Below are 25,583 nucleotides of genomic sequence, written 5' to 3' on the forward strand. Positions count from 1 at the left end.
CCCTGTTGTTCGAATTCCATGGGAGTATTTGTGCACACAGTCACAGGGACTGAGAACACGACGTGGGAGCTTGCAGACAGCGTTTTCAGAAGTGATTAATGGCTGGGAGACTCTGGCTATGGCTGAACAATTTGGATGCTTTCAGGAGCCTAGGGTTTCGATAACATGAAAACAGCATTTTTTTATGCATATAGGCTCTTCCACATCTAAGGCAAAAAGTCAGAATTTCAATGATTCCTAGAGAATCGTCATGAATAAAAGAGGAGAAAAATAGCTGAAAATATGTGGAATACACTTATCCTGGCTTTTCACCAAATCTTTGGCATACAGCTCCCTTGTCAAAATTGACAGCGGTATTACATTTATGCAGCTTTCAGGCTCAGATCTTTAAAGTTGTTTAAACATCCATATGGCTTTTGTTCAAAACTTATCGATTGCTGTCTTTGTTATTTCACTCAGATTCGTTCCGATAAGGACAAAGAGATCCATATCAGATACAGTATCACTGGAGTGGGAGCTGACCAGCCGCCGATGGAAGTCTTCAGCATTGACCCCGTGTCTGGCAGGATGTATGTGACACGCCCTATGGACAGAGAAGAAAGAGCATCCTACCATGTAAGCATAACACATCTGGAGTTTTATCTAGGTTCACAAGCTCAAAGCAAAACTGTACCAGAATTGCTGGGGTTAGGAAGGAACATGCAGCTTTGGGAAGCCCGGGGCTTTTGTTCAAAATCAGAGCCCAGTTGGCGGTTTGGGACTGTTTCCCTGTGTCAGCAGAGAGCTGCAGAGCTGGCTGCTGGTCTGAGCTGACGGGGCGAGGCTCAGTCTCGCTCTGCCGGAGCAGTGGGGGGTGTATATGGAGATGCTGGCTCTGCTTCTGCTTTCCTTCAGTGTAACCTGCCCTCGCTACATCAGCCAAGCCGATGCAAAGCGACCCTGAACTGCTGCCCTTTTAGGAGACAAAGTCGGCATCATTTGCTTAAAGCGGTGTAACTTCACGCTGCTTATTAAACACATGCGAACTGATGGGTGGACTGAACCCCCCAAAACCATGAGAAGCCAATCACTACATTAGCATGGCTTGGGAAATTACTAATTTAAGTATCATTACTACAGCTAAACATGCAATAATTGGTATAGTCATTTTTCATTTTAAATCACTAGGAGATGTTCAGGCAATATGATGGGGGTGTGTCAGATAGGTTTTTAAATATGCAGATAGGCTAATATTAAATATGAGGAAATTAATTAAGATTAATTGCACTCTAAAGTGGTGCCTCGTGCTATCCTGGTTCATAAAAAGCTCTACCTGCAGCACGCTTAGAGTGTAATTGGCCGTTATGTTTTGATATAAATCCTAGCCCCTGTATTGCACAGCGTAATTGCAGAGCAGATACAGTCCCACAAATTGCTAAAAAAATGTGTTGCACCTTGCATGATAGCCCTGCAAAATTTCAAACACTTTCTGCGTCTACGCTTTAGCTGTCTCCTGGAGTGGTTGTGAAAGGTTGTTTCATGGATTGCTTTGTATCAGTGTTAGCCGCATCTATTGGCATTGTAATAGCCCTTCCCAGGGATGCTCTAATGTCAGTGAAATGGTATGGGTCACTTCCACTGACACCATATTCCTAACTGCGCCATCGGAGATGCACATTCTGTCAGCTTTATCAGGTATCCAGTTAACCATGTTGACACAGCTTCTGGACTGGGGTGGAAGGATAAAGAAAATAGATTACCTCTTTAGTTGGGTGGAAAAAGATATTTCCCCTGGGTAAAAGGAGATCCGAAGGAAAATTATTTTATCCTCTGTGAACAAGAACAATTATTTTGTTTGCTGTGCCTAGGAAAATTTGAAGAGAGATTGTTTTGAAAAAAGAATATTTGAGATACTGTGTGTGTCATCTCAGCGTTGCTGATATTGTTTCAGCAGTGCCAGGTTATTATAACCGTGCAGTCAATACACAAGGTAACACTTTTGATGGAGCCACAGTGATGTCTACTATCACTCAGTCAAAAACATAAGGTAAAAAATACTTTGTCCTCCATAATAACAGATCATGTGCCTCCAAATAAGGAATTTAACCTACTGCTTAGAGTGAATTCAGTAAACTGAATTCCTGCCTTGGCAGAGGTGACTGGGTAAGTCTGCCTCGTACACCCTGCAGGATTTCCAGCCTTCTCTGTTCCTTACGGAAATCTTGAACTGCTGACATCCATCTGTAAATAAGCATATTCACCCTCTGAAGGTTACAGGAAGATGTAGTTTATAGGGAGTGAATAGCTGAGAAGTATGTTATGAGACCCTATCGACAGGAATAGTGACTGACAGAAAATCTTTGTTAGCAGAACAGTAGAAGGCGATGGAGAACATTTTCAGTCATGGCTGTAAACAACCTTTAGATCTTTCAGCCTCAGTAGCAATGGATTGATGATATATTGAACCATCAACTGTTCATTTAATAACCCTTTACAAAGCATTTATAGATACACCATGCAGAACACAATGACCCAAACACCAGCACAGAAACTTACAGTAGGAAGGGACGATTCTAAACACTGGAAAAAACCAAGCCAGCTTCCAGAAAGAAGATACAGTCCAAAGACTTGGCTGTGGAGGGTTTTGGAGAAGTCAGTGAATTTATATCACTTCCTATAGCTGAGTCTCTAATTGAAAGGAAAGGCAGGCTTGGAGCGGGCTTAAACCGAGTACTGGAAGAGCAGTGACTGAGGCGCAGCTCAGATCCAAACTGTAGAGCTTGGCCATCTTCAAATGGGTTTGACATCTGCTGTAGAGTTTTCTTCAGCCTGGATTAGTAGCTTAACTCTTCAGCTGGGGTGAAGGATGGCAGTGGAGCTGCAAGGCACTGTCCCTCATCCCTTTTACCCAGTAGGACATGGGCTTCTTGTCCGGTACGGGCTTGCTGCACTGGCTGGAGATGGGTGCCTTTATATAGCTTCAGTTTTTCTGCAGTCCTAAACAAAATGAAGTCTTTTCAGCATCTCTGTCACTGTCGAGTGTTGTCGTTGCTGGTTTCATTCCCAGGTAATCTAAAAACTAATTATAAAAAAAGAAGAAGAATTTGCAAGTGTTTGTGAGGCTACATATGACGAGTTCTGTTTCATTAACTCCCACATTTTCAACACATATTTTCTTATGCATAATTATCTGTATTGCTTCAGGACTACCATTTTTAAAATACTAGTGTTTTAACTCTCCCCGTATTTAGTGAGCCATTTGTCTGATGAAACCTACCTTTTTCCCTAAGGTGAAACAGATTTTTTTCTAATTAGACCGGGAGTTTTGTAGCAGAACTTCCCCTGTTTTCAACATCATGCTTGAACTTTGAGGGACAATCATTCTGAGCTTGATGAATGCAGAGATGTATACGCCTCTGGGATTCACAGCGGCTGCCCAGGTGCAGTGCGCACTGGCATTCCTGCATTAACCTCCCAGCACAATTGGCAGTGGTAGTGATGGCAAGTCCAGCTGCATTTTGGCCTCATCTGTTTTCTTGTCTGTGCTGCAAACCACAGTACAAACTCTCCAGAGATCCCAGACGCAGAGTCAGCTGCAAATATGAGCAGAAAAAAATGGCAAGGGCTTTGCAGCCACTTAGGCAACACGACGTTGTGGTGCAGGACTGCACGTTGCACTGAGTGATGCTGTGGGAGCCACTCCAAGCATCTTTAGTGCCCGTGTCTGAGGATGCAGCCTGGGGGCACACTCCCAGAGCAGGCACGAGCTCATTCTCCCCGTTCCTGCTGCCATCTCGCTGTGGCAGGTGTGTGTTGTTGCATCTCCCCTTGCAGTCAGCCCTTAATGTTTATTGCATGCCAAGTAAGTTTCAGCAGGTAGTAATATTTAATATGCATGAGTTCTCTTGGCCTTATTTAACTGCGTTCCCACAGTCCTTTTTGTACTGCTGACAGAATTAGTGACTCTGAATGTCTTTTCTGATCCAGACACCCGTTTCATATCAAGCTGCAGTTAGGCCTGGCAAGTGCAAGGGATAGTAAATTGACAGGTTAGTTTTCCAAGATGTTTTTCAAGCTCGGTTTTCAAAAGACATCAACATAAACATGTCAGTAAGTAGTCATTGATTATGATACTCAAGTAATGTGCATTATGGGGAAACTTTGAAGCAAGTCCTAATCCAGTCCCAGGCACATGTGTACGCCTTTAGCTTCAGACTGATGAAATACCGTCACAGAAATGGCTGGAGCAGAACAGGTGGGTTATAGTCTGAGAAGGAGTTGTTTGAAATGCAAGCAGGCAAGAAAGTTTACTAGAAATTAAGGGATAGAAGAGATACTAATCGCAGTATTTTTAACCCAGTTCTAGTGAGGAATGCCAGCCATTTGTGTCACAATACTTTTAATTTGGACCTTTAATCACAATTAAGAGCACACAAATTAGGCATGACATTGTACGCTTATTGCTTAAAGGCTCTGTCACTGATCGATAATGTATATTTGTTTTAGTAGTATTAGTGCATAAGTAATATTCATATTTAACACAATTCACTGTGTTGACTTTGACTAACTACCTTCAGATACCACCAGCCTCCGGTGTAATCAATAGTCATGATACTGAATCATTTGTATGCCAACAGCTACATTTACACTGGAAACTGTCAGTAGAAAAACGTCAGAGACCTGTGGTAGCTGCTGCTGAATATGATAGCAATAATTGTCATACTTTTAAACAATATTTGTTGAAAAATACTTAGCCAGCTCCTTGGCTGGTGTACAGCAGAGTGATACACCAGCTGGAGATTAGCCGGCTACCTGTGTTAATCTTTCAGAATCCTTTGCAAGGTATTTTGTTTGATTTTATTTACTCTTTCTCTATTCCTTTCATGTTCTCTCTCTTAAGGACAATGTAAATATTTCAAACCAACTTTATAAATGTTCCTTAACTGTGTCTCCAGCTAGCAACCAGCTTCCATGTGAGTGGTCGTGCATGACCTGTGTCGGGCATGTGTCCCATGGCCCAGGTTGTGCTCATCAGCCTTTTCACTGGTGGTTTTTCTAACTCCACATGATGTGTGTGCCTGACAGAGCATAGCCAACACCTTTTGTGCCTTGCCCAGTGCCACAAAGCACTCACACCCATCTGTTGTTCATCCCGTCCGTCGCTCTACCACCAAAACACTAGCTTGGTCACAGCCTGAGCTGCTGAGCCCCACGTTAGACTCAAACTGTGCCTGGCACAAGTGAGCCCTGTCTCAGCATCCGAAGAACAGCTCCAGAACAGGGTGTTGTCCAGCTTGAGGATCCCTCATTAATACAAAGAGTAGGGCACGAGAAACAAGGGAGATCTTCCTCAAAGATAAAACTAGTTTCCCAGTGGACAGATTGCCCCACTGGTGCCCCTTCTTCCTTTGCTGGCTCTGCTGGGAATGGTCTCCAATGAGTAAGAGCTCCCATGGAGCTGAGCTGAGATTCCAGCCTCTGGCTCAAGCCTCTCCTCCCTCTGCTGCAGCTGGCACTGACCACAGGGGAGCAACACGTTGTGGAGGATACGGAGGCGTTGGCACAGGAGAATTGTTAAAAGAATGTGAATAGAGAAAATTCATGCAAGCAAGTAAGCACAAGAGGAAAAAAGAGGAGAAGTTTATTGAAGTCAGGCAAGAAAGGAACAGGAGCGAGAAGAGGGGTGTGCAGAAAGGGCGCAGTAACAGCTGCGTTAGAGGGCAGGAGAAGAGCAGCTGTGGACCCCCAGGCACCAGCACAATCCAGGACATGAGGGTGCAGTGTCTGGTGTGCTGGGCTTGGGGAGAGGGTGCCATCCTCCTGGCAGCCCAAAAGCCGTTAGCCAGGGCAGCAGTGCCCATGTGCCCGGGCACTGTCCTCCCGCCCATAACTCAGCCCAGGTGCCAGTGCTGGGCTCAGGACAGAGGTGACATGTGTGCCTGTCACCGCAGGATGGATGAGATTCCTGCAGTCTTGCTTATTGAATCTTTTTCCTTGAGTGCTGGCAATTAACACATTTGTGGGTGCATGTGCTTAGTGAGTGCAACATGCAGATAGACGTGCATTGCTGAGAAATCCCTTACTTCTGGAGATTTCAAACAAAAGTTATCAAATGTAATTAAAAATTTGCAGGGGGAGAGTCAGATCTGAAAGGGAAGATAGCAGCTTTGCTCTCTGCTTTATCTCTGAATGGAACCTTTTCCGCTGCTGGAAATGCAGCAAGAGAGAGCCCAGTGCTGCCTCAGTTTGAAGATAATAACTTTAATTTTAGCTCCGAATTACTTTTTTTCAAAGGCAGTCTGACCTCTGACTGGTGAAGTTATTGAATTGCTACATCTGACGTGATGAAGGGTAGCTCAACAGGTGGGAGTCAAACCAGTTCGTATGCAGGCAAGAAATGGAGATATTAAGAGCATTACAAGTCATGAAATACAAATGGTACATCCTGTATTGAAAACGAAGCCAGACTCCTTCGGTCTTTACAGAAAAAGTGCTGCTTAACTTCCTTGGAAAAAAAAAAATCCCTGTTCATTTCATGTGGCCGTTTGTTCTCTTTGCTTGATTAAATGTTAATCCAGCCCATCCTAATAGCATGCAGTTTCTTTTGTTAAGCTCTGGACTTCTGAACACCATACATGAAGGAGAAAGTTGCATCAATCATAGGCACAGCGAGAGCGATAGACAGAAACCAGCGCTAATGCAATTAGCACATCTACTTGTCATGCATCAGAGGAGCTAGAGACCTCCTTGGCACCGGGGCTCCGGCTCCCGGCAGCAGCCCGATGGTCCAGGGAGCTGCTGGGAGGGAGCAGAGGCCTCGAGCCCTCTGAAGGCACGAGCTGGCGTGTCCCCTGTCCCTCAGCCCTGCTCTTCCAGCCAGCCCTTGCACCCAGCTGCTGCTCTCCGAAGCCTTCGTTCGTCCTCCCGCCAGCCTTGCAGGGTGTCACACAGCCGTCCCGAGCGCCGGCCCCGGGCTGGGTGGCAGCGTGGAGGGTCAGCAATGCTCGCAGGTGCTGCAGTGAAGAGGGATGACAAATGAAATCGGCAGCGCTCGCGCCCAGGTGATGCCTCCCCCCTGCCCGGCCGGGGCCGGGCAGCCCTTGCCTTGCTCGGCTGGGTTTTCTCTAAGCCGACACCGGCAGCTCCAGTCAGCGCACACACCACTCAGAGTAGCCATCTGTTCCCTTTAATGAGAAAGCTATCCATTTTTTTCACCTGATTACTGATTGTTCCAGACTATTGTTGATGGCTTTGTTTTATTAATTACTCATTTTGACATGCTGTATCTGTCCCTTTTGTTCAGAAAACAGATGCTCTTGTTTTTGAGCATTATTACTGATGGTTATTGCTAATAAGATAAAGCCACAGTTCCCGTTTAACTAAGGACTTAACACTGTGGTTCTGGTTATTGTAATGCTTCATCACTGGATATTTTAGTCAAGCCTGAGAAAAATATTTCATTCTTAGTGCCACAGGGGCTCCATCATTTGAAGGAAAGGGACTTTTTTTATGTCTTCTGGTGCATAGAGCGATGGGGTCGGTAGCTGTTGCTGTTCCTAGAGACCATGATTAAATAAAGGATAAACAACGCTAGTGTCGTTCTGAAATCTGTTCACTTACTAATCCCTGTTATAGTGGCTATGAAAGGCTGCAGGTTCCCATAAGAAACTTCTCAAGTAAAACTCATTTCCTCACTTTGTTTGGAACTAAGCAAAATTTGCTTTTCAGGTTGTCAGACAAGGTTCACCACGTCTTAAAAATTAAAATACAGTGGTCTATTAGCAGTGAAGGAGATAGCATCACTACACCAGAGTTAAAGTGTTTTCACTGACAATTGCTATTTTAGAATATTATTTCAATATTGTGTTAAGGCTTGAAAAACTGTGAGGAGTCTAGATGGAAACCACATCTCTGCTTTTTGCTGGAATTAGATACCCTCTCAGTTCAATTTAAGACAGTATTTATAAGGTGAAGTCAATTCTTACAAAACACGGGCTCTCATTCTGCGACAAATCCAATTGCTGATATTATGCTTTCATTGTGCTTATTCCCAGCTCCGGGCTCACGCAGTGGATATGAACGGAAACAAGGTGGAGAATCCTATTGACCTTTACATCTATGTGATTGATATGAATGACAACAGACCAGAGTTTATAAACCAAGTCTATAACGGATCTGTTGATGAAGGCTCTAAACCAGGTACTGTGGAAAAAAAAGTCTTAAAGTTTCATGGGCTTTCAAACATCGATCTGGCGTGGTGGCTTTGCCGCTTGAAATAGAGGAAACGCAGCAGAGGTTTGCTGTTGCTGGCTCTTTTCTGAAGACTGGTGGAGGTGAGGATAATCTGTCTGGGATTTCTTTGGGTGCAAAGAAAGTGCAGGCTTGGGTTAGAGGGGACCTGCATCCTGATGGTCCCTTCCTGGATGTGGAATGTGCAAAAGCAGTGGTTTTGAAGAGTAATGTCTCCATTGCCATTCTCATGCGCTCACTGCAGGTGCAGACTGTTACTCTAACTACAGAGCACTGCCAGCCGGCCCGGCAGTGGCCTTTCGCTGACCCTCTGCCTGAAATCCTGAGTATCTGCCTTGCATGATACTTAATCCACTCATTTGCAAACTCAATATCCGGCACCCAGTCAGCCTCCAGATAGGTCTGTGTCCCGAGCTGTGAAAAATGCACGTTCTTATTTGGGGCCCGATGCAAACCTATTGAAGTGAGGATATTTCCACTGATATTGCTGGCTCGTTTTCCATCCCCATGGCCTTTTCTTACAGAGGGTGAAATAGGGAAAAACTTGAAAAAGAATTTCAGAAAAATTGTGGGTGAAAAATTAGTGAGGTTGTATGCTGTACACGGAATACAAGTGATGATTTTTACGTGAGCATGTTTTATATGCTTGGAAAAATACAGTTATAAGGGTCTTTATGTTTTCTTTTCAACTATATTGTTGATTTGTTATTTAAGTATAACCCTGCAGTTTCCAGTATTGTAGCATGATTGTTTTACCTTATTGCTGAGCATAACTGATATGAGTTTATTCCTTCTTTGAACATAAGTTATACTGTGAAGACTGTCCCCAGTACAATTGGAAGTCTGCAATCAGAGGGAGATTTTTCCAAGACAATTTTATCCTCCGTTGTTTGCCAGCTGAGGGGTTAAATACCACATGACTTTGTTTTGTGTCAGCAAACATTTATCACGGCTTCTCCGCTGCCTGAGGTGTCATAGGAAAGTCTCCAGTGGCCACTATTTTTTAACAAGGTGATTCGCAGTCATGATTGATTGTCTTTCAGCATTGTGAGGAATGGGCTGCTGTGGTGACATGTAGTGGGAACAAAACGTGACATTATTTTTGAGGAAAGAATAGATACAGCTCCCTTCCCGCTACGCTGTGGTGGTGATGTACTGGTTTCAGAGTGCTGATCCTGGTCCTGCTCAGCAGGGGGGATATCAGAAGTCCCTGAGCTGCTGGATCTAATGACATCTTCTCAGAGGATTTTCCTGTTTTCATTTGAAGGCCACCTTGGGGCATATCAAGGTTTGAAGACTGATACAACATTTCCATAGCAAATCAAATTTCTTACGTCTTATTCTAGGACAGATCGATATTCAAAGTGTTCCCAAATGTTTTAACTAGCTCTGTTCATTTGTGTGAAAGAAGCAGTAAATTGCATCCTCCTCTTGTCTGAAATCCTGATAAGCCTTTGAGCTATTAAGTCAGAATAGGATAACTTTGCCTACAAAATACTTGTGCCTCTGCTTCTACCGGTGATTTTTGGTGTTCTGTATCCCAGGATGGTGTGCTTGCCTTTAAGGCAGGTAGGTAGAAAGCAATTTGGTTTTATTCAAAAGCAATTACATTTGTCTTTGATGTATTTGGGATTTTTTCCCTCTTCCCTGTTTAATCGGTGTTCTTTTAAAGCTTTATATTAGTATTGAATTTCAGTTCTTTGCTTTTGTAGAACCTCCAGGGAGTTTGGGTATTTGAGGCCCTCGTTCCATGTACTTGGCAATAAACGTGACGTTGTGTCTTTCAGAAAGGAATAGAGAGGTCATAGAGTTACTGTGGATGTCTGTACACTCCTCCTTTGCCTCAAAGTTACGTATCCCAGTTTTGTGTAGAGACAAGTATAGACAATGTATTTAGCTAAGTACATCTTGCCGAAATTTGGAAACTTTTTTATAGTTTGAGATGCTTAAGCATATTATAATAACTAAGGAAGTACCACACCAGCGAGAGAAAAATAAAGTGAGAAAAAATAAGTGACCAGAATTCATGATTATTTGTGGCAGTGGTCGACAAATAAAAGACATTCATATCTTAGAGGTAACAGCAAAATGGGTTCAGTATTGATTCAACAGTATGTTATATATGTATATGCATTTATAAATACATATATGCATATATCCATGTATAAAGTACAGATTTGCTTCCAGCAAACTAAAAAATCTTATTATATGTTACAGGAGTTCAGCATTCATTTTCCACTGTTCATTGCTATTGAATTACGCCTGAGGACTCAAAATGCTTCCCTGGATATCCTGTACAATTGTTATTTCTCACATCTTCCATATGCCCATTTATAATGGCTGGGATTAAAAATGCAGTATTACTCGATTACCACAGTATCTGCAATGTTCTTAATAATTTTGCACACCTCTTATGAGAAAAGGAGCTGGAGTATTAGTGTGTCCCAAATAAGTGCTTACTCAGAGGGCAGCTAGTGTGAGCAGCCAACAACTGTTTGAAGTCAGTAGGAATTTTGCCCAGATTAAAAAACAAAAAGAAGAAAAAGGGACATATGGAGCTCAAGCTCTACCCATGGAAATTTTGCAGAGCAAGACCATCAAAATATGCTGTTGAGCACAGACTGAGCAGGGCGCAGTGACCTTGAGCTGCAGGGAAAGCCCCTGGAAGGCTTTAGCAGGGTCCATGGGGCGGATCCCGTTGCAGGTGAACAGGAACGGGCTGTCGGCGCACACCCGGGGGCACGGGGCACAGCGAGGGCAGCCAGTGCAGGGGCACTGCTGGCAGGGCTGTGCCTCCGGAGGATGCTGCACCACGGATCGCAGCCGGGATGCAGTGAGCTGCCAGAGAGCACCGTGCCTCGTCGCTGACCCTTTGGGACAGCTGCAAATTGTGCCTGGCCACAGCAGGGGATGGGGGTGGTCAAGTAAGGTGTGACCTACTGGCCCAACAGCCAGTAAGCCAAAAGGAGCTGGAGTGAACCAAGAAAATGGGAATGCAGGAAGGGTGTGTGCTGCGACCGGCAGCATGGTGCAGTACTGCTGGGTGCTTAGCCTCCCACAGGAGAAGCAAGTTTGCTTTAGTCTAAAACACAAATAGCCTTCCCAGGGCGTTGTTCGAGAGCTGGAAGAACTGTCGGTGATGTGAAGAGACTCCTCAGACAGCATGCTGGGGTTTAAGTGAGGGGGCTTCCCAGACTCGGAGTGCTCAGACTGCCCGGGTTTCCAAGGAGCGTGCTCGCTGTGCTGTGCAAGTCACCTTGAAGCAACCCTTGACAGGAATAGAGAAGAAATCGTCAAGTATTATTAATTATAATAGGTTGTTGTTGCTGGTTAAGATTAGAAGAACTTAATTGAAATAGTGTCTTACACTGTAGCATAGTGTTCTTGAAATCAGGAGCTCGTTCTTGGTGGAGTAAAGTTCTTTGTAGTGTGAAGACATGTCACAGCCTGGCCTCTATACATGCTCAAATGTGTGAAGCTCTTAAACTGAATTGCATTTCTTCTTTCTTTTCTGAAACTCTCTGGAAAACATTTTTATGCATTACTAGCTTATCTAGCCTAAGGCCGTGCAGCTGGACAATTTAAATGTGTAAATGCAGGCCCTTCCAAAAATGCAGAGCAGGAGTAGTGATGCAGGATTTTCTTTTCCACAGGACCATCTTTCTTCCTTACTCTCCCCTTCCGTGAGTTGTTTTGATTTAACACGCCACCGTTTGAAAGGGTATCTTAAAAGACCGTGTTTTACTCGTATTGAATAATGTTCTGCCTCTTTGAACTTTGCCTCTATATGAAGAACACAGCCAAGTTTTAAAAATGCAGCTGCAAGCTCGAGCTGAAATTCCCCCGGTCCCTCTGGCAGCCTTAATCAGCAAAGTTCTGCCGGAGCTGCAGAAGTTCCTTTCAAGCGCTGATAAAGCGGGACGGGTTGCACGGCTTCGCTGCCCGGCGAGGATTCTGCTGCCTTTTCCAAGCCCGTCTCCCTGCCGTACCGTACGGGCTCCACTGCCATATGGCATGAAGGAGCTGGGCTTTGGGGTGGGTTTTTCCACTCTGTACCCCATCAATTCCTGCCCCTGCATGTGTTCCCCTGGGCTTGCAGCTCCCCGGGGGTGTCCTTGGGGAGTGCCATTTCAAAAGGAGTTCTGCAGCTCCTAAAAAAGGTCGCTCGATAAGGTAGAATGAAAATGCTTAAATGTAAAAGAAAAAAGGGAATTTAATCACGGAACAAAAATGTGATGGAGAAAGATTATTTTGGTCACTGCAGAAGCTTAGTTTTGATATATCCACCACAAAATGCACCTTATGGTGGGATGTGGATGTCTTACTTAACTGAAGCGTTCAGTTCTGAAAAGGTCAATGTGAAATGCTCCGCAGCGACTCGAGTGCTTTGCTGTGGGTTGTATCTATTTTGTCTTAACAGAAAGATTGTCAGAAATTAACACATCTCTCCAAAACAATTTGTTCCTGTCAGACTGGCCTTTTCCATTCCCATTCATCCTTTCCACTTCAATAACTCTCTGGATACATCTTGGTCCCTTACAAGTCAGTAGCCAGAGCCCAAGTGGCTCCTTTGAAACAAGAGTTTCCTCCAGCTCCTCCTTTCTCACGGTGCATAGGATAGCTTACTCCTGCCACCCTCCCTGGGGGGGGGTGTGCAAGAGTGCTGAGCACAGACGGTCCTCCAAAATGAAGGAATATTGGTCTTTCTTACATTAGAAATGTTGTCATTTAAAATTTCCCCATCTCCTCCTGATTTCATGGAACTATGATACAATAATTGTTGATAGCGTGCCACGTGAAAAATGAAATAGCTGGAAGCCAAATCTATATGTGGCAAATTGAGTTAAAGAAATCTCATAAAAATAAGCAGTATATAAAAACCCAAGGATTTTAAAAGCCGATTATTCTACCAGTGTCCCAGTTTGTTTATTTTATTTCTATGCCAGCGGAGATTCCCTCAGAGATTAACACCATGGACTAATGCACAGATGGGGCCAGAAACTTGAAAGTCATCTGAATATTAAGAATTTAAATCTTTAGCCTCAGTGATTTGAACAGAAAGCCAATTATGAGGCTGAATTAGTTTTCAAATTAAACTGCAATTTAAGGCTTGTGAAATTAATCTTTTAAGGCATATCGTTGCATTTGTATATATATTCATGTGGAGAATTTGGATTCTGCAATTCTGCCTTGTTCCTCTTCTCCAGCCTGACAGTACAATTCATAAAGAGGTGCCAGGTGTCCTGCAGGTTGTTCTTGCCATGAAGGAGAAGAGCGGGGGTCGCTGGGTGGCAGGGGAGGAAACAAAAGCGGCAGCACCTGAGATCTGAAGGGGAGACCCTTCATTTTTAAAAACTAATAGGACACTGAGTGAAACCACCTTTCTTCCATTACAACCCATTGCAAAAACACCATAGTGCTGCTCAAAATTAAAACATTCAATGTTCTTTTACCAGCTTGGAGGTAAATTAATTTGGGAATTTAGGAAGGTCCTAATTCAACAGGGCACCTGGATGGGTTCATGGACCTGGGCTGACTCGGCTGCTGGTGGTGCCGTGGCAGGGGGCAGCCAGGTTGCGCACGGGTTGCACGCTCCCATCGGAGCACTGGGAACTGGAAATAATGCCAGTGCCCTGTGTTTCAGAGAGATCATGTAAAGGTAAAGTCTTCAAGAGCCAGAGGAGAATCTCAACAGATTCTTCCAGTTGTCCCAGATCTCTTCACAGGCTGGGTGCATTACTTCTGGGTTTATCACGAGCCTACATATATGCATCCATACCGTGCCTTCCTCAGCTTGGGTAGGTGCTGCTCTTATTCTTGCACTTAATATGCTATTAAAAATGGCTTTGTCCAGCCCGACTCTGTTCTCTCACACATTACATTCAGACGTGGGATACACAATATCCTTTTTTAAGTTCTTTTGCTCAGCCGAGCACAATTTTCAGACAAGAAATTGTTTTTCTGCAGACACATGTGGTAGTGCTTTCCATTTTGTTTCGAGGTGAGTGGTTATGAAATCTGTGCTCTTAATTTCCGTTTCAGAAGCATCCAGTCCCAAGAGCAAGGAAGTGAATTATAGGACTGTAGGTGAGAAAAAAATGCAAATCCCCAGACTGATGTTTTTTCCCTCCACAAAAAATGACCAAGTTGATATAAAGGAAAAAAAAAGAGGGAATCATGTTCTGTGACCGCTTTAGAAGGGAGTTACAACACTGCAATACCCATACTCTGCCTCCTTTTAACCAGCATTTACAAATAAGATAGTATTATATATATGATAGTATTTGTATTATATTATGTTAGATTGCTTTATTATTTTACATTATATTATATTGTCAAAATTTAAGGATCGGATCCAAGCCTTGCAGAAGATGTAGTAAGTCTCAGTTTTTGTGCACCCAAATCTGCCTGATTTCGGTAGTTGCATGTGCCTTCAGTTAAGCACAAAACCTAGCCATGGTTTTAGGCACAGTTCAGCAGTGGTGTTCAGGAGATCTTGTCCTTAGTCACGCTTTCTCCAGTTTTTGAATTAGCCTCTGGGAGTCAAGAGGATCCATCTGCAGGGACTCAGCCCAGCCAAGGCTCATCGATTTCTGCAGTGAAAACTATTTGCTCCGAGGCTGAATGTGCTTTTGCCCACCTTGAAGTTCTGCTTCTGTTATTTCTCAGCGGTACGCGGGGTCTCAGTAGGCTGCAGGCTGCTGTACAGGAGTTATCTTCAGCTCTGGCCGTGCCCAAGTGTATGCTGCATTCAGTGCATCCGTTTGTTTTCTCTCCAGAGGTATTTATTTCATTTTAACCATAAGAAGGTGTTACTTCAGTTCCGCATGACAGCAGCATCTTCGGCTTGCTCAGTCATCTCTCCAGACCTGCTTGCTCTCTTTTATTCTCATTAGGTTGGCTCTTGCCTTGTTTGAGGCTGAGAATCTGATGTCTCCGCTAATTAGGAAGCGGCGTCCTTTAGGAATTAGGTTAGCTGCTTGAAAGGTCAAAATTTGCCAATGATTACAAAAATAATAGTGAAAGAGAATGACAGCAGCTATCAGTTGTGACTGAAGGAATATCAATTCAGAAGGAAAATGCTGTTTCTATTGCGTTTTCTATCTAGAGCACGTGGGACGTAGTTTAGCTTAAGTATATTTGCAATTTATTGCCTCTGCAGTAGAGTTTCAGGTGCTTCTGTCATCTTGATGTCTTGCACTCGTTCCTGTTTACCTATATAACTCCTCTCAGCACCTTTGGTGAGTCGGCTCCCCATTTTTCATTTGAAACCCTTAACAATGAGTATGTGAAAGTACTTCAAATCACTAGTGAATATGCTTTTATTTTTTAACTTGAAGATACAGGTTTATTCGCTGAGATGTTTTGGTCTTGAACACTACAGCAGTTCTCCAAGTGCTGTTCTCAAATTCATACTTACTGGCAAGGTAAATTAACCCATAAGGAGCTCTGTGCTGTGCCCTTTAGGCTGCTGCTGGTACCCCAGGTAGGGCAAGTAAAACTAACTTGGGACAGCTCAGTGGCATTGCAGCCTGTGTATCTGGACACAGCCCCATCCCGCCCCTCACCTCGCCTCCCCGCGATGGGAATGGAAGAATCTTGTTCGCTTTATTGATCAATTAAAAAGACAGGTAGCACAGGCACACTTAAGCATGTTGATTGGTAAGAAAGATCATATTTTCCATAGGAAAGTTGCATGCAGGTAGTCAGGTGTATAGGTGTACTCTGAGGACTTGTTCAGGATCCCCATGTACTCCTCGTTGTAACTTGGGTGTGACATCTTTGCCTTTCTAGCGTGCTCGGTTTCTATTCCTGAGACCTCGTCGCAATGAATAAAATCCCTTAAAGGGGGAAGTATTCCTGTTTGGGGTAGGGGCATGAGATTTCCATCCTCTGGGGGGAAGAGAGCTAGTATCAGGAAATTCTTCTGAATGGAAAATTCTGGCTTGGGGAAATGCTGTAAATTTTACACTGCTTTTTAGTATTTAATCTTCCCATCAACAATTACCGTCTTCTTTCTGTCCAGAATCAGATGCAGAGTATTCGCTAAGTGAGCTTTCCAGTTTGGGATGAAAAAAAATAAGGAGTAAGGGGAGGTTTGCATTAGTACAAAGCCATTATTAACTTGGGTTAGTGAAGATCTAATGTAATATGGCCATCACCACATGTCTGCACATAATGATTCAATGCTTTTCTATGGGGGAATGATTAAATTAAGTATCTTGTAGGTCAAAATTAGACTGAGAAGGTTAACCAACCTTTAATGATTCTGCAACCATTTACCAGCCATTAAAAAATATAAACTGTAAGGTAAAGCTGAATAGAGAATCAGCATTATCAGTAAAAACCAGATGAAGTTTTAGCTTTTTCTGTTTATACCACATCAGTAGACAGAGAGGATTGTGTATTTTTATAGTGATATATGGTATAAAGGGCAAAGTGAAAGGGTTTTTTATCTTACTTTTTTTATTTGAATTCCTGGTAAGTGCCCATTAGCTCTTTCTTTTAACATGCATTAAATCTAACTAATGGCTATCAAACCAGCTTAGAAAAATGGTAATTATAAAGCAATTGTAGCAAAGACTTTGGGAGCACAACTGCTCTAAGATGCTGTTTGTATGCCTTAAAACTGTGAAAGCTCGGTCTTTACAGAGAAATGAAGTTGCATAGATGGGAGAAAGAGATTGCAGACACCGTGATGTGAATTAGCAGTCCTTGGCATGCTTTGGGACCGTCTGAGCTGGAAAGAACTGAGCTGATTCTCAGATTCCAGAGTCACTGGGGGGGGACACATTTGTTTACGACTGTGTGCTCATCTGCTTATACATACACAGGGCAACTATCTTTCTTGTTTTCCTTATTTTTACTTAACATTGAGAGACTGAACGAGATAGAGTGACCCCAACAGTATCTTTTTGCAGCCTTTCACAAGCAGATGCAATTAATTTTAAAATTTATAAACGAAACTGAATATACAGGTAAAAATAATCTCCCTTTGCTTCCATCCTGCCAAAGTCTGTAAGGCATTATTTTGCCTATCCTGTAGAAAGCTTAATTAATCTAATGGGAATATTTTCCATAAGGGGTCCTTTCAAGTATCTCTGTCGTGTGTCTTGTCCATTGTTAGATCAAAACAAAAATATCTCATTTGACAAAATAACATCTGGGAGATGCGGTCTCTGGGAAATCAAAGGGAATGCACTGTGAAGCAGCAGATTCTTGGGGTCTTGCCTTTTATTGATAGTTCTCCTTCATCATGCCATATATTAATTTTAACTCAGGTGATATATGAACTTGGCACATTAGTTAATGAAAGCTAATGCGCAGTAATCTTGTCATCACTAGCTGTGCATGATAATTCAATCTGCTTCTCGGAAGAGCTGTTCAACATGCAACAAATTTGATTTAGTACTGACATGATGTACTAGGTTAGGTGTTTTATTTAACATGCCATGTGCCTTATTTGATGAGAAGTGGTTTTCTTTCAACAGGTTATCTACCTGAGCTAGTAGCCAGGTGTGTAGTTTAATACACATACCAAACACCGTCTGGACTGGGTATTCATTATGCGATACACTGCACAGCCTGGGCCAAATTCCCAAGTTTTGGCACATCGCATTCACTTAATATTGTCAGTGTGCTTGAGAGCAAGCCCTTCAGAGCAGAAAAATAAAGCTACTGCTTCTCTCGTACCCTGAAAGCGTAACGTCCCTCTTGCCCCACTCATACACTTCTGGTGTAGTTCCATCACCGCTGGCAGCGTCTGACCCAGGAGTGGCAGAGTGCAGCCTTGGGGTCTTGAGTGTGACTTGGAGGAGTTTGCCCGGTGTTTCTGGTCTGTAATAACTGCTTCCAGTCTCTGTTTGGGGAGGATATAGGGATTTAAAGCTGGATTTCCACTAAAAGTGTACACACATTCTGCAGGCCAGATTGGGCAGCCTCTACTTTTCCCCTTAAACCCTAACTACACTAGCCTCAGTCCTCGAGCATGTGAGGATTGTGCAGTCTGCTGCTGTATATTTGCCTAATTTGTGTAGTCAGAGGGGCTGGATGTGGGGATCTATTTCCTTTATTTCAATATAAAGTATATGAGGCTATATCCCCACGCATAGGACATAGAAACATCACATTATTTACTTTTATAGCAGGTAAATCATCACCAGCCATCTTAGTATAGTGGAAGACTTGATATAGCACCCAGAAGATGTTAGACACTGTAGCAGTATATATCCTCATCGCTCTATTGAATACTGTTGTGCACAGATATATGTTTATGTCATTCACTGCAGCACACAGGTATCTAGAGGATATGTCTTGCTTAAAGATAGTCTAAATGTACAGCACACTGAGTGGAACCTGGACGGTGATGTAAGTTACACCAGCTGAACCCCGGGGAGCCATTCTCGGGAGTGGTGCCCTTCAGCACGGAGAATAGGAGGTGCCATCACGCTCTTATTCTTGGGTCAACTTTGCCAGGTGGAAAATGTGTGTGCACAGGAACAGGGGCGGCCAGATCAGCCGCCATCCAGAGTGCAGAAAGGAAGAAGTAATTTGCAGCCAGTTTACAGCAGATTGTGGTCAGACAAGTGGCCCCAGGGAGAGCCAGGGAAGGAAGCGGCTGCTGCAATTCCATCACGTGCTGCCGAGTGCTGCAGCCACACAGGGCCCTTTGCAGAGGACGTTTTATTAAGTTACAAGTTAGTAATTAATGCCAAGTTTCTCTCTTTATTTTCTCTGTGGTTGGGTTTCATAATCAAAATTAAAGATACGAGATAGGGAGCAGATTGCCTCTTGAAATACAGCTCCCTGGTGCTCAGTTCATGACTTTAGAGACATTTGTCCAGTCCCATCTCCCTTTATGGGGATGTAGGTCAGATGCTGTTGAAATAGCCCTTTTTTCTAGAGCAGATGTGCTCAGTCCAATGCTGCCCTGCAGGAAAGAAGCAGAAAGGTCAGGGAGAGCGAAGGAGACCCACTATGCACTCCATCCACAGTATAGCTGCTGTCAGCTCGCCCCACGCCCAGCACAGCTGCAGCCTGTTGGGTTCCCCTGCCAGGCTGGGGACCCCCATCCCGCACACATCCTGATTTATTTGGGAAACTACAGTGCAGTCTGAGAGATCCCAGTAAGGAAGACCACAACTGTTTGGTGCCCTTCTCTGAACCTAGTAGCCCAAATAACTTTCCTTTCAGAGCTGTTTCTTGCACTAGAAGTGCATCACAAAATACCACCTGTTTTTTTTGGAATATGTCCTAAGACTGCACATGTCCTAAAATAGATTCTGTTTTCCTCTTCCACTTCTGTTTTCATTAGCCCCAGGTTTTGACATTCTGTTCAGAGACATTTTCAGTATAGAATGTGTTAAGATAACATATATTCCAAATCAAACATCTCATTCAGCGTGTTTCCTATTTAAATTTCTCCTGTACATTTCCCCTGTACTTATCTAAGGGTTGGCTTCTTCATTTGTATCAGTTGTCTCATGTAACTGGTTTTGCAAAAGAGCAAAAAAAGAATGCTTGAAGAGAAAGAAGATTCATTGCTTGCACAGCCTTGTTTCAATTCAGTGTTCCTTCCCTCTCCTGAAGTTTATTGATCAGAAAAATGTTAAAGTTGTTGAATAGTTTGTTTTCATTTCACAAATGTGAATCAGGATTATTGCAGAGAGATAGAAATGTATTCATCATTAGAATTTGCTTTACACATTCATTTATTTTTTAATCTATAATTCTTATTGAACTAAGAAAACTCACAGGAATATGCTTCACCACAGAGAACAAAAAGAGCCTGATTGAGCCAGATGGAAGGAGATCAGCAAAGCACTTTCCACAGTACAAAAATACAAACTTACGAGGCCACTTCTTGCTAACACCAAGAAATGTTTTCCCAGAGCCGGGGAGGATACTGAGGGGATTGCATACGTGCCGCGAGGCTTAAAGCCACTTGGCTAGGGTACAGAATTTGGGCATGCTGCAGCCATTGGTAGCTTTCCCCCCTCCACGGGGTATGTTTTTGAAGTCTTTTGCAAACCGATGCAAGCTCTCCAGCACTCTGCCCTCTCTGACCTGGTGGCTTGCTAGCTCTGTGACCAAGCTGGGGATCTGGGCACATCAGATGAGGCAGGAAGAAACGATGTAGCCGCCTGTCCTCAGGTTTGCCTGTGGCTCACATCTAACCAAATGGGCAGAACACACTCAACTGTTTTTGTAAAACAACACATGGCTCCATCTTGAATCAGCTTAGGTTCTTGTTGGAACCACTTTGCATCTCCTCCAGCACAGCAGGCTCATAAATTGGTTCGTCTGTTCAGGGTTTCCAAACGAGCAGCGTTCAAGCGGTACCTTCCATCTCTCCGTTGTTGCTGTTGGGTTTTGGGGGTCACTAAATGAGGTTGTGTCTGGTTTCACTGTCTCTCTTTGCCTCCCACTCTTCCTTCCAGGTCTCATATTACTAGATTAATCCAATGTTGCGGATTTCTTTTTGTAACCAGTATGTGTCTGCCCTTTTAGGCATTCTCTCCTACCAATATAACAAGCATAAAGCTGGGCCCTATGAGCTCTAGGGGGTCACAGGACCATGCAGCTGCAGGAGTCCATCCAATCAAGTAACATCTTTTACCCTCATAATGATAATTTCCCACTTTAGCAAAACACCCTGCTGCCAAACTCCAGTGATAATGAGCCTGTCACTGCATCAGTGCACTCCCAACTATCTAGAAAGTAGGGATTGCTTTTTGCAAGGCAAATGAAGACACTGATGATTAGCAAGAAACAAACCAACAATTCAATACATCACTGGCCACACATACCAAATCATTGATTCTCTGTCCCGCTGGGTAGCAGCTGTTCCATTTGCTCTGCAGGATTATGGGGTTTTATTCTCTCCAGAAGGGGCCAGAAAGGTGGACTTTTCTCCAAGAACTGGAGGCAGCAGGCAGTTGCTTCCTGTACTGGGTATGGGCATGTTGATGGGATCCTTCTGAAGCTGCTGAGAAGTCTGCTGGGCTTTCCACTATAAAACTCTACTTGTGAATGCATGTGAGTGCAGTGATTGGATTGAAAAAGATGTCCTGTGAGAATCTATGCAATTGCAGGACAAAAAATGCTGCCTTAAAACTTACAATCACTGCAAGAATTAGAAGTTAATCATAGATACCCTCATATGGATTCTCACTATATACCAGTTATGTGTAATCAGTATCCTTACAGATCATCTAGTCTCAGCAGTGTTGCTATTTTCATAATCCTCGCCGTGCCTAGCTGGCTGGATTGAAATGGGATGTCTGCTCCGTAGCATTTCAGAGTAAAATGCATGACCCCGAGTCAATGGGACTGCAGTCTGCTGTGCAATGAGATAGTCCTGATATTTCATCTTCTCTTGTTCCAAGGTACCTACGTGATGACGGTGACAGCAAATGATGCAGATGATAGTACTACAGCGAACGGGATGGTGAGATACCGAATTGTGACTCAGACCCCACAGAGCCCATCGCAAAACATGTTTACTATTAACAGCGAGACGGGAGACATTGTCACTGTGGCTGCTGGACTTGACAGAGAGGTGAGTTTAAAAGCCATTGTACCAGGTTCCCCGTTGTTGAGGGTTGCTGACTTGCAAAGCCCAAACCCTGTCTTGAATACTAAGCCTCTGAAAGTTTGAGTTGCAACATGGAGATCCTGGTCTTTGCTTCTGCAGCAGCTGTGGGGCATCATGGCTTTGATGTGACATTTTTGTCTTAATCCATATCAGTCAATGAAACCCTGGGAGAGTCTTCAAACTCATGAAGCTGGTATTTTCCTTGCGTAAATTTGTATTTCTACAAGATGTAGAAAATACTCCAGAAGGAGCAGGAGATGAATAAATTGGCATTTGTCCCCCTTCTGTCAGGGGAAAACTAAAGTGCCAGACATCTATAGCCTTTTCTAGTCTTGTCTTGCTTAGTTCATTGCATGTTTTCTTTGGAAGCAGTTACACAGCCTATACTCAACACGCTGCCTGTTCCGTGATGGTATCCTTGTGTTGTTTCCAAACTGGGAAAATGTCTTCCAGTGATGTTGGTTTTGTGCGAGGCTCTGCCTTTAATGCCTCTTCTTCCAGGCATTGTACAATGTATAGCTTTTCCAAATGCAGAAGAAATTTTGGTTTTACTGACAAGAACGTACTCTGGCAGTGTAAGCTATATAATGTTTCTCAGAGCTCTGCCTTCTCTAGTTGTGAGTATAACTCAAGGACAAAGCCCCTATACCTCATACATTAAACAAAAAATCAATGTAGCATCAGCGGTGCGTCGGAGTGACTGGGGAAGGAGGGGACTGGTGTCAATGGCTGTGAAGGGAGAGAACTCCAGAGGTTAAGTTCTGGTGGTTTTCCCCATCGAACTGTGCAGTTCATGGAGTGTCACCTGTCCAATGCAGTTAGGAGATCTCAATCAAGTAAAGCATGGAAAGGATCATTTGTTCATTGAGCAACCAGCCACAGATAGTGTAGCTGTGTGGCAAATACAAAAGTAAGGACCTACGTAGTTCTTGGCCTCGGATGTTTAAGTTCAAGCAGTCCCCAGAGATAACAAGTCCAGTAAAATCCATTTTGAGAGAGCCAGCGTGCTGCATTTCCGAGAGAAGGCACCAGAAACTGGGTTTGTTCTCTATTCCTTCCCTCCCCTGTGACCGAGGGCAGGGATGGAGTGCGAGGGAGGCTGCACATGCAGGCTGGTGCCTGGGATTCCTACCTGGGACACCAAACCCAGCGGTGAAAACCTCCAGCCCCTCGGAGATGTTTTTCCTTGCACATCAGCCCCAGCGGCGTGTTTTGGTCCCACTGCAGAGTGCTCTGCCAAGCACTGGCCGACAGGCATTGCTCTGCCACGGTCGGTGCCCATTTCATTCTCATGTCCGGGGCCACTGCTTTGCTTCGGAGCTGCAGGGCAGCTTCGGGAGGAATCCTGACTGAGCCACTGCTGGGAGCGGATAAAAGCACCAGCAGCAGCTCAGAAGCAAGCGGAGCGCCCCGGGGCAGCCGGTGGGACCAGCATGGGGACGGGGCTGCTGGCTGGGAACAGCACAGATTTGGGGCTTGCCCGGGGCACAGTTTCAGGGCGAGCCAGCCCAGGGGTAGACACTGTGTGAAACAGCTTTCCAAGGAGAAGGTCGGGTGGAGCAGAGAGCTTTCCAGATGTGAAGGCAAGAAGCAGAGCTGGGGGAGCAGGAGGAGCACCAGAGCCCGTTCCTTCCCACCTGACGTGGCAGACTTGGCAAGCACAACCTAGGGCAGGTTTGACCTTTCCCTGCTCTTTTTATTTAGAGAACCAGAAAGTTAGCTGAATCTTAAGCAGGTAGATTATCCTAGGCGATGCTGAAGCCTGCAGCATGCTTGCAGTCGAAGAGGAGAACCAAGCACTGTAGAAACTGCTGGCAGCCCTCAGGGGGACAGTAGCAGAGTACTGGGAGGAAAGATCGGAATTCTGGCAGGAAAATGCTGATTTTATGGAAATGGCAGAACTGTTATTGCCCCCTTGACATCAGTGGGGGCCAGCATTTTAGTATAGGGCTTTATGGGTACAGAAAGGTCGTTGGTTTATATTAATTTCAGAGACATAGATCGGGATAGCTTGGTGGGAGAGAGGTTTTAATCTCAGCAAATCAGCTGAAAAAAGAGGCAGGTGATAATTAGGGGGAAAGGATAAGGCAAAATGGTCGTCTTTTTTCCTATTTATCTTATTGCATTTGAAGTATTTTAAAAACTTGCAGGGGAACCATATGCTTCGTGTTAGTTCCCCTGTTGCACTGGGTCTGGGAAATCCAGGCAAGCTGGCGCGTTGAAATATGGTGTTGAGTGTCCCAAGCCGAGTACCAGGTTGGGCAAGGGACCCTTGGATCGAGAAACAATCAGCTCTGGGCATAATCCTGGGGCTGCCCTGAAGCTACAGGACATGGTTATTCCCAGCGGTCTCTGCTGTGTTTCAGGATTGCATCTGGGTTAGCAAAAGTTTCTGGTTTATTAACATAGAGTTGTATTAGGTCTAAACTGATAAATGTGTTTAAACACTCCCATAACTGTACTACAGATTGGGTTTTTGTTTTTGTTTGTTTTTCCTGAAATCTTGAGATAGCTATTAGAGAAGTAAATTTGGTTTTGCTGCTGACATTTTCTTGTTGTTAGGAAAAGGAGCCGAAGAGCAGTATTTGGAATGCAGATTTGTGTAAATTAAAATGTTAACAAATCTGACCTATTCAGCTGAAACTACTACAACCAAGATAAATTCCCTGGATACCAGTTATTTCTCCAAATGCTTATTGACACATTTATCAGTGCCTATGACACTATTATGTTAAGCTGTGTCTAAACAGAACCAACCGTTCAGTCTCCGTTGGACCCTTCTACCTTGCTCCTGCAGTGCAAAGGTGCCTCAAAGCAGGAGCAAAAATAACTGTCCGAGTTATTCTGCATCTGAGAGACAAGTCCATGTTCCAGATCCAGCATTTGTCTTTCAGGGAGGAGAAAAGTCACTTCAGAACTGGTGTTTCTAGCTCAGTATTCCTGTTGACTTTCTGATACTTGCAGCATCTCCACTTAAATATTGGTTCTTTACTGATTTCTTACATTATCTTCAATTCATGAAAGGTCCAAGAAACCAGACGGAGCGTTTCAGCTTGTGTTTTGTCATGAAAAGTGTTTTGGTTAACCTGCAAGAAACCTATTTTAAGACAAATTCATGTAGTTTGCTGCTGTTTCTAAACCCTCATTTCCACAAACCCAGGAGGAAATTAAAAACTCAGCCTCTCAAATTGTGCTGTTCTCTCTAAATGTGTCTGACGCTGAAGATAGCAAAATGAAAATCCAAGGTATTAAAATATTGATGGCTTTAAAGTTATCTTACCTGGTTCCCATTAATCTGGATGTAAATATGGTTACAATGCTCTATGTCCATTCACTCATTATGACTGCACTTAATTGAATGGATCCCCAAGGAAGATAAAGATAATTGGACTGCACTTCATAAAAATTATTAAAGGAGGACGGTTTAGCAACAGCCTGGTTTAAGCTCCTGGATGCCTAAGGGTGAGAAATGCCAAAGGTGGAACAAAGGACCGTCTATCCCTTGAACTAACAGGGAAAGTGATAGGGATTTGGAGTTCGTCAGAGGTTCAAAGGTATGTTCAGCCAGCCGGGCTTAGATGGAAAGGTTAAAAGCAGCTACTTGCTGTAATACAGGAAAACGCCAGGGAAACACAGGAAATCTGTAGCTGATTTAATCAAACTAGGAGGGAAAGATCAGATAGTGGTGGGAGCACAAAACGTGTGGATTGCTAGGGAAGGCAGTGAACACAGGAGGTGAACAAGGGGTAACACCATT

General features: G+C 43.9%; 1 protein-coding gene across 4 annotated transcripts in view; it reads left to right on the forward strand.

Annotated features, from left to right (window-relative positions):
• The window catches only part of CDH4 (cadherin 4), a 464,287-nt gene that overhangs the window by 361,131 nt on the left and 77,573 nt on the right, over nt 1-25,583 (forward strand). For all 4 annotated transcript variants that reach the window (XM_080403647.1, XM_080403648.1, XM_080403645.1 and 1 more), the window contains 3 exons: nt 460-615; nt 8,034-8,178; nt 21,618-21,790. In XM_080403647.1, the coding sequence (XP_080259773.1) occupies nt 460-615; nt 8,034-8,178; nt 21,618-21,790 (474 nt within the window). The remainder of the gene's footprint in view (nt 1-459; nt 616-8,033; nt 8,179-21,617; nt 21,791-25,583) is intronic.

The sequence above is a fragment of the Falco punctatus genome (genome assembly GCF_963210335.1).
Source record: "Falco punctatus genome assembly, chromosome: 10".
In the NCBI taxonomy this organism is placed as follows: Eukaryota; Metazoa; Chordata; class Aves; order Falconiformes; family Falconidae; genus Falco; species Falco punctatus.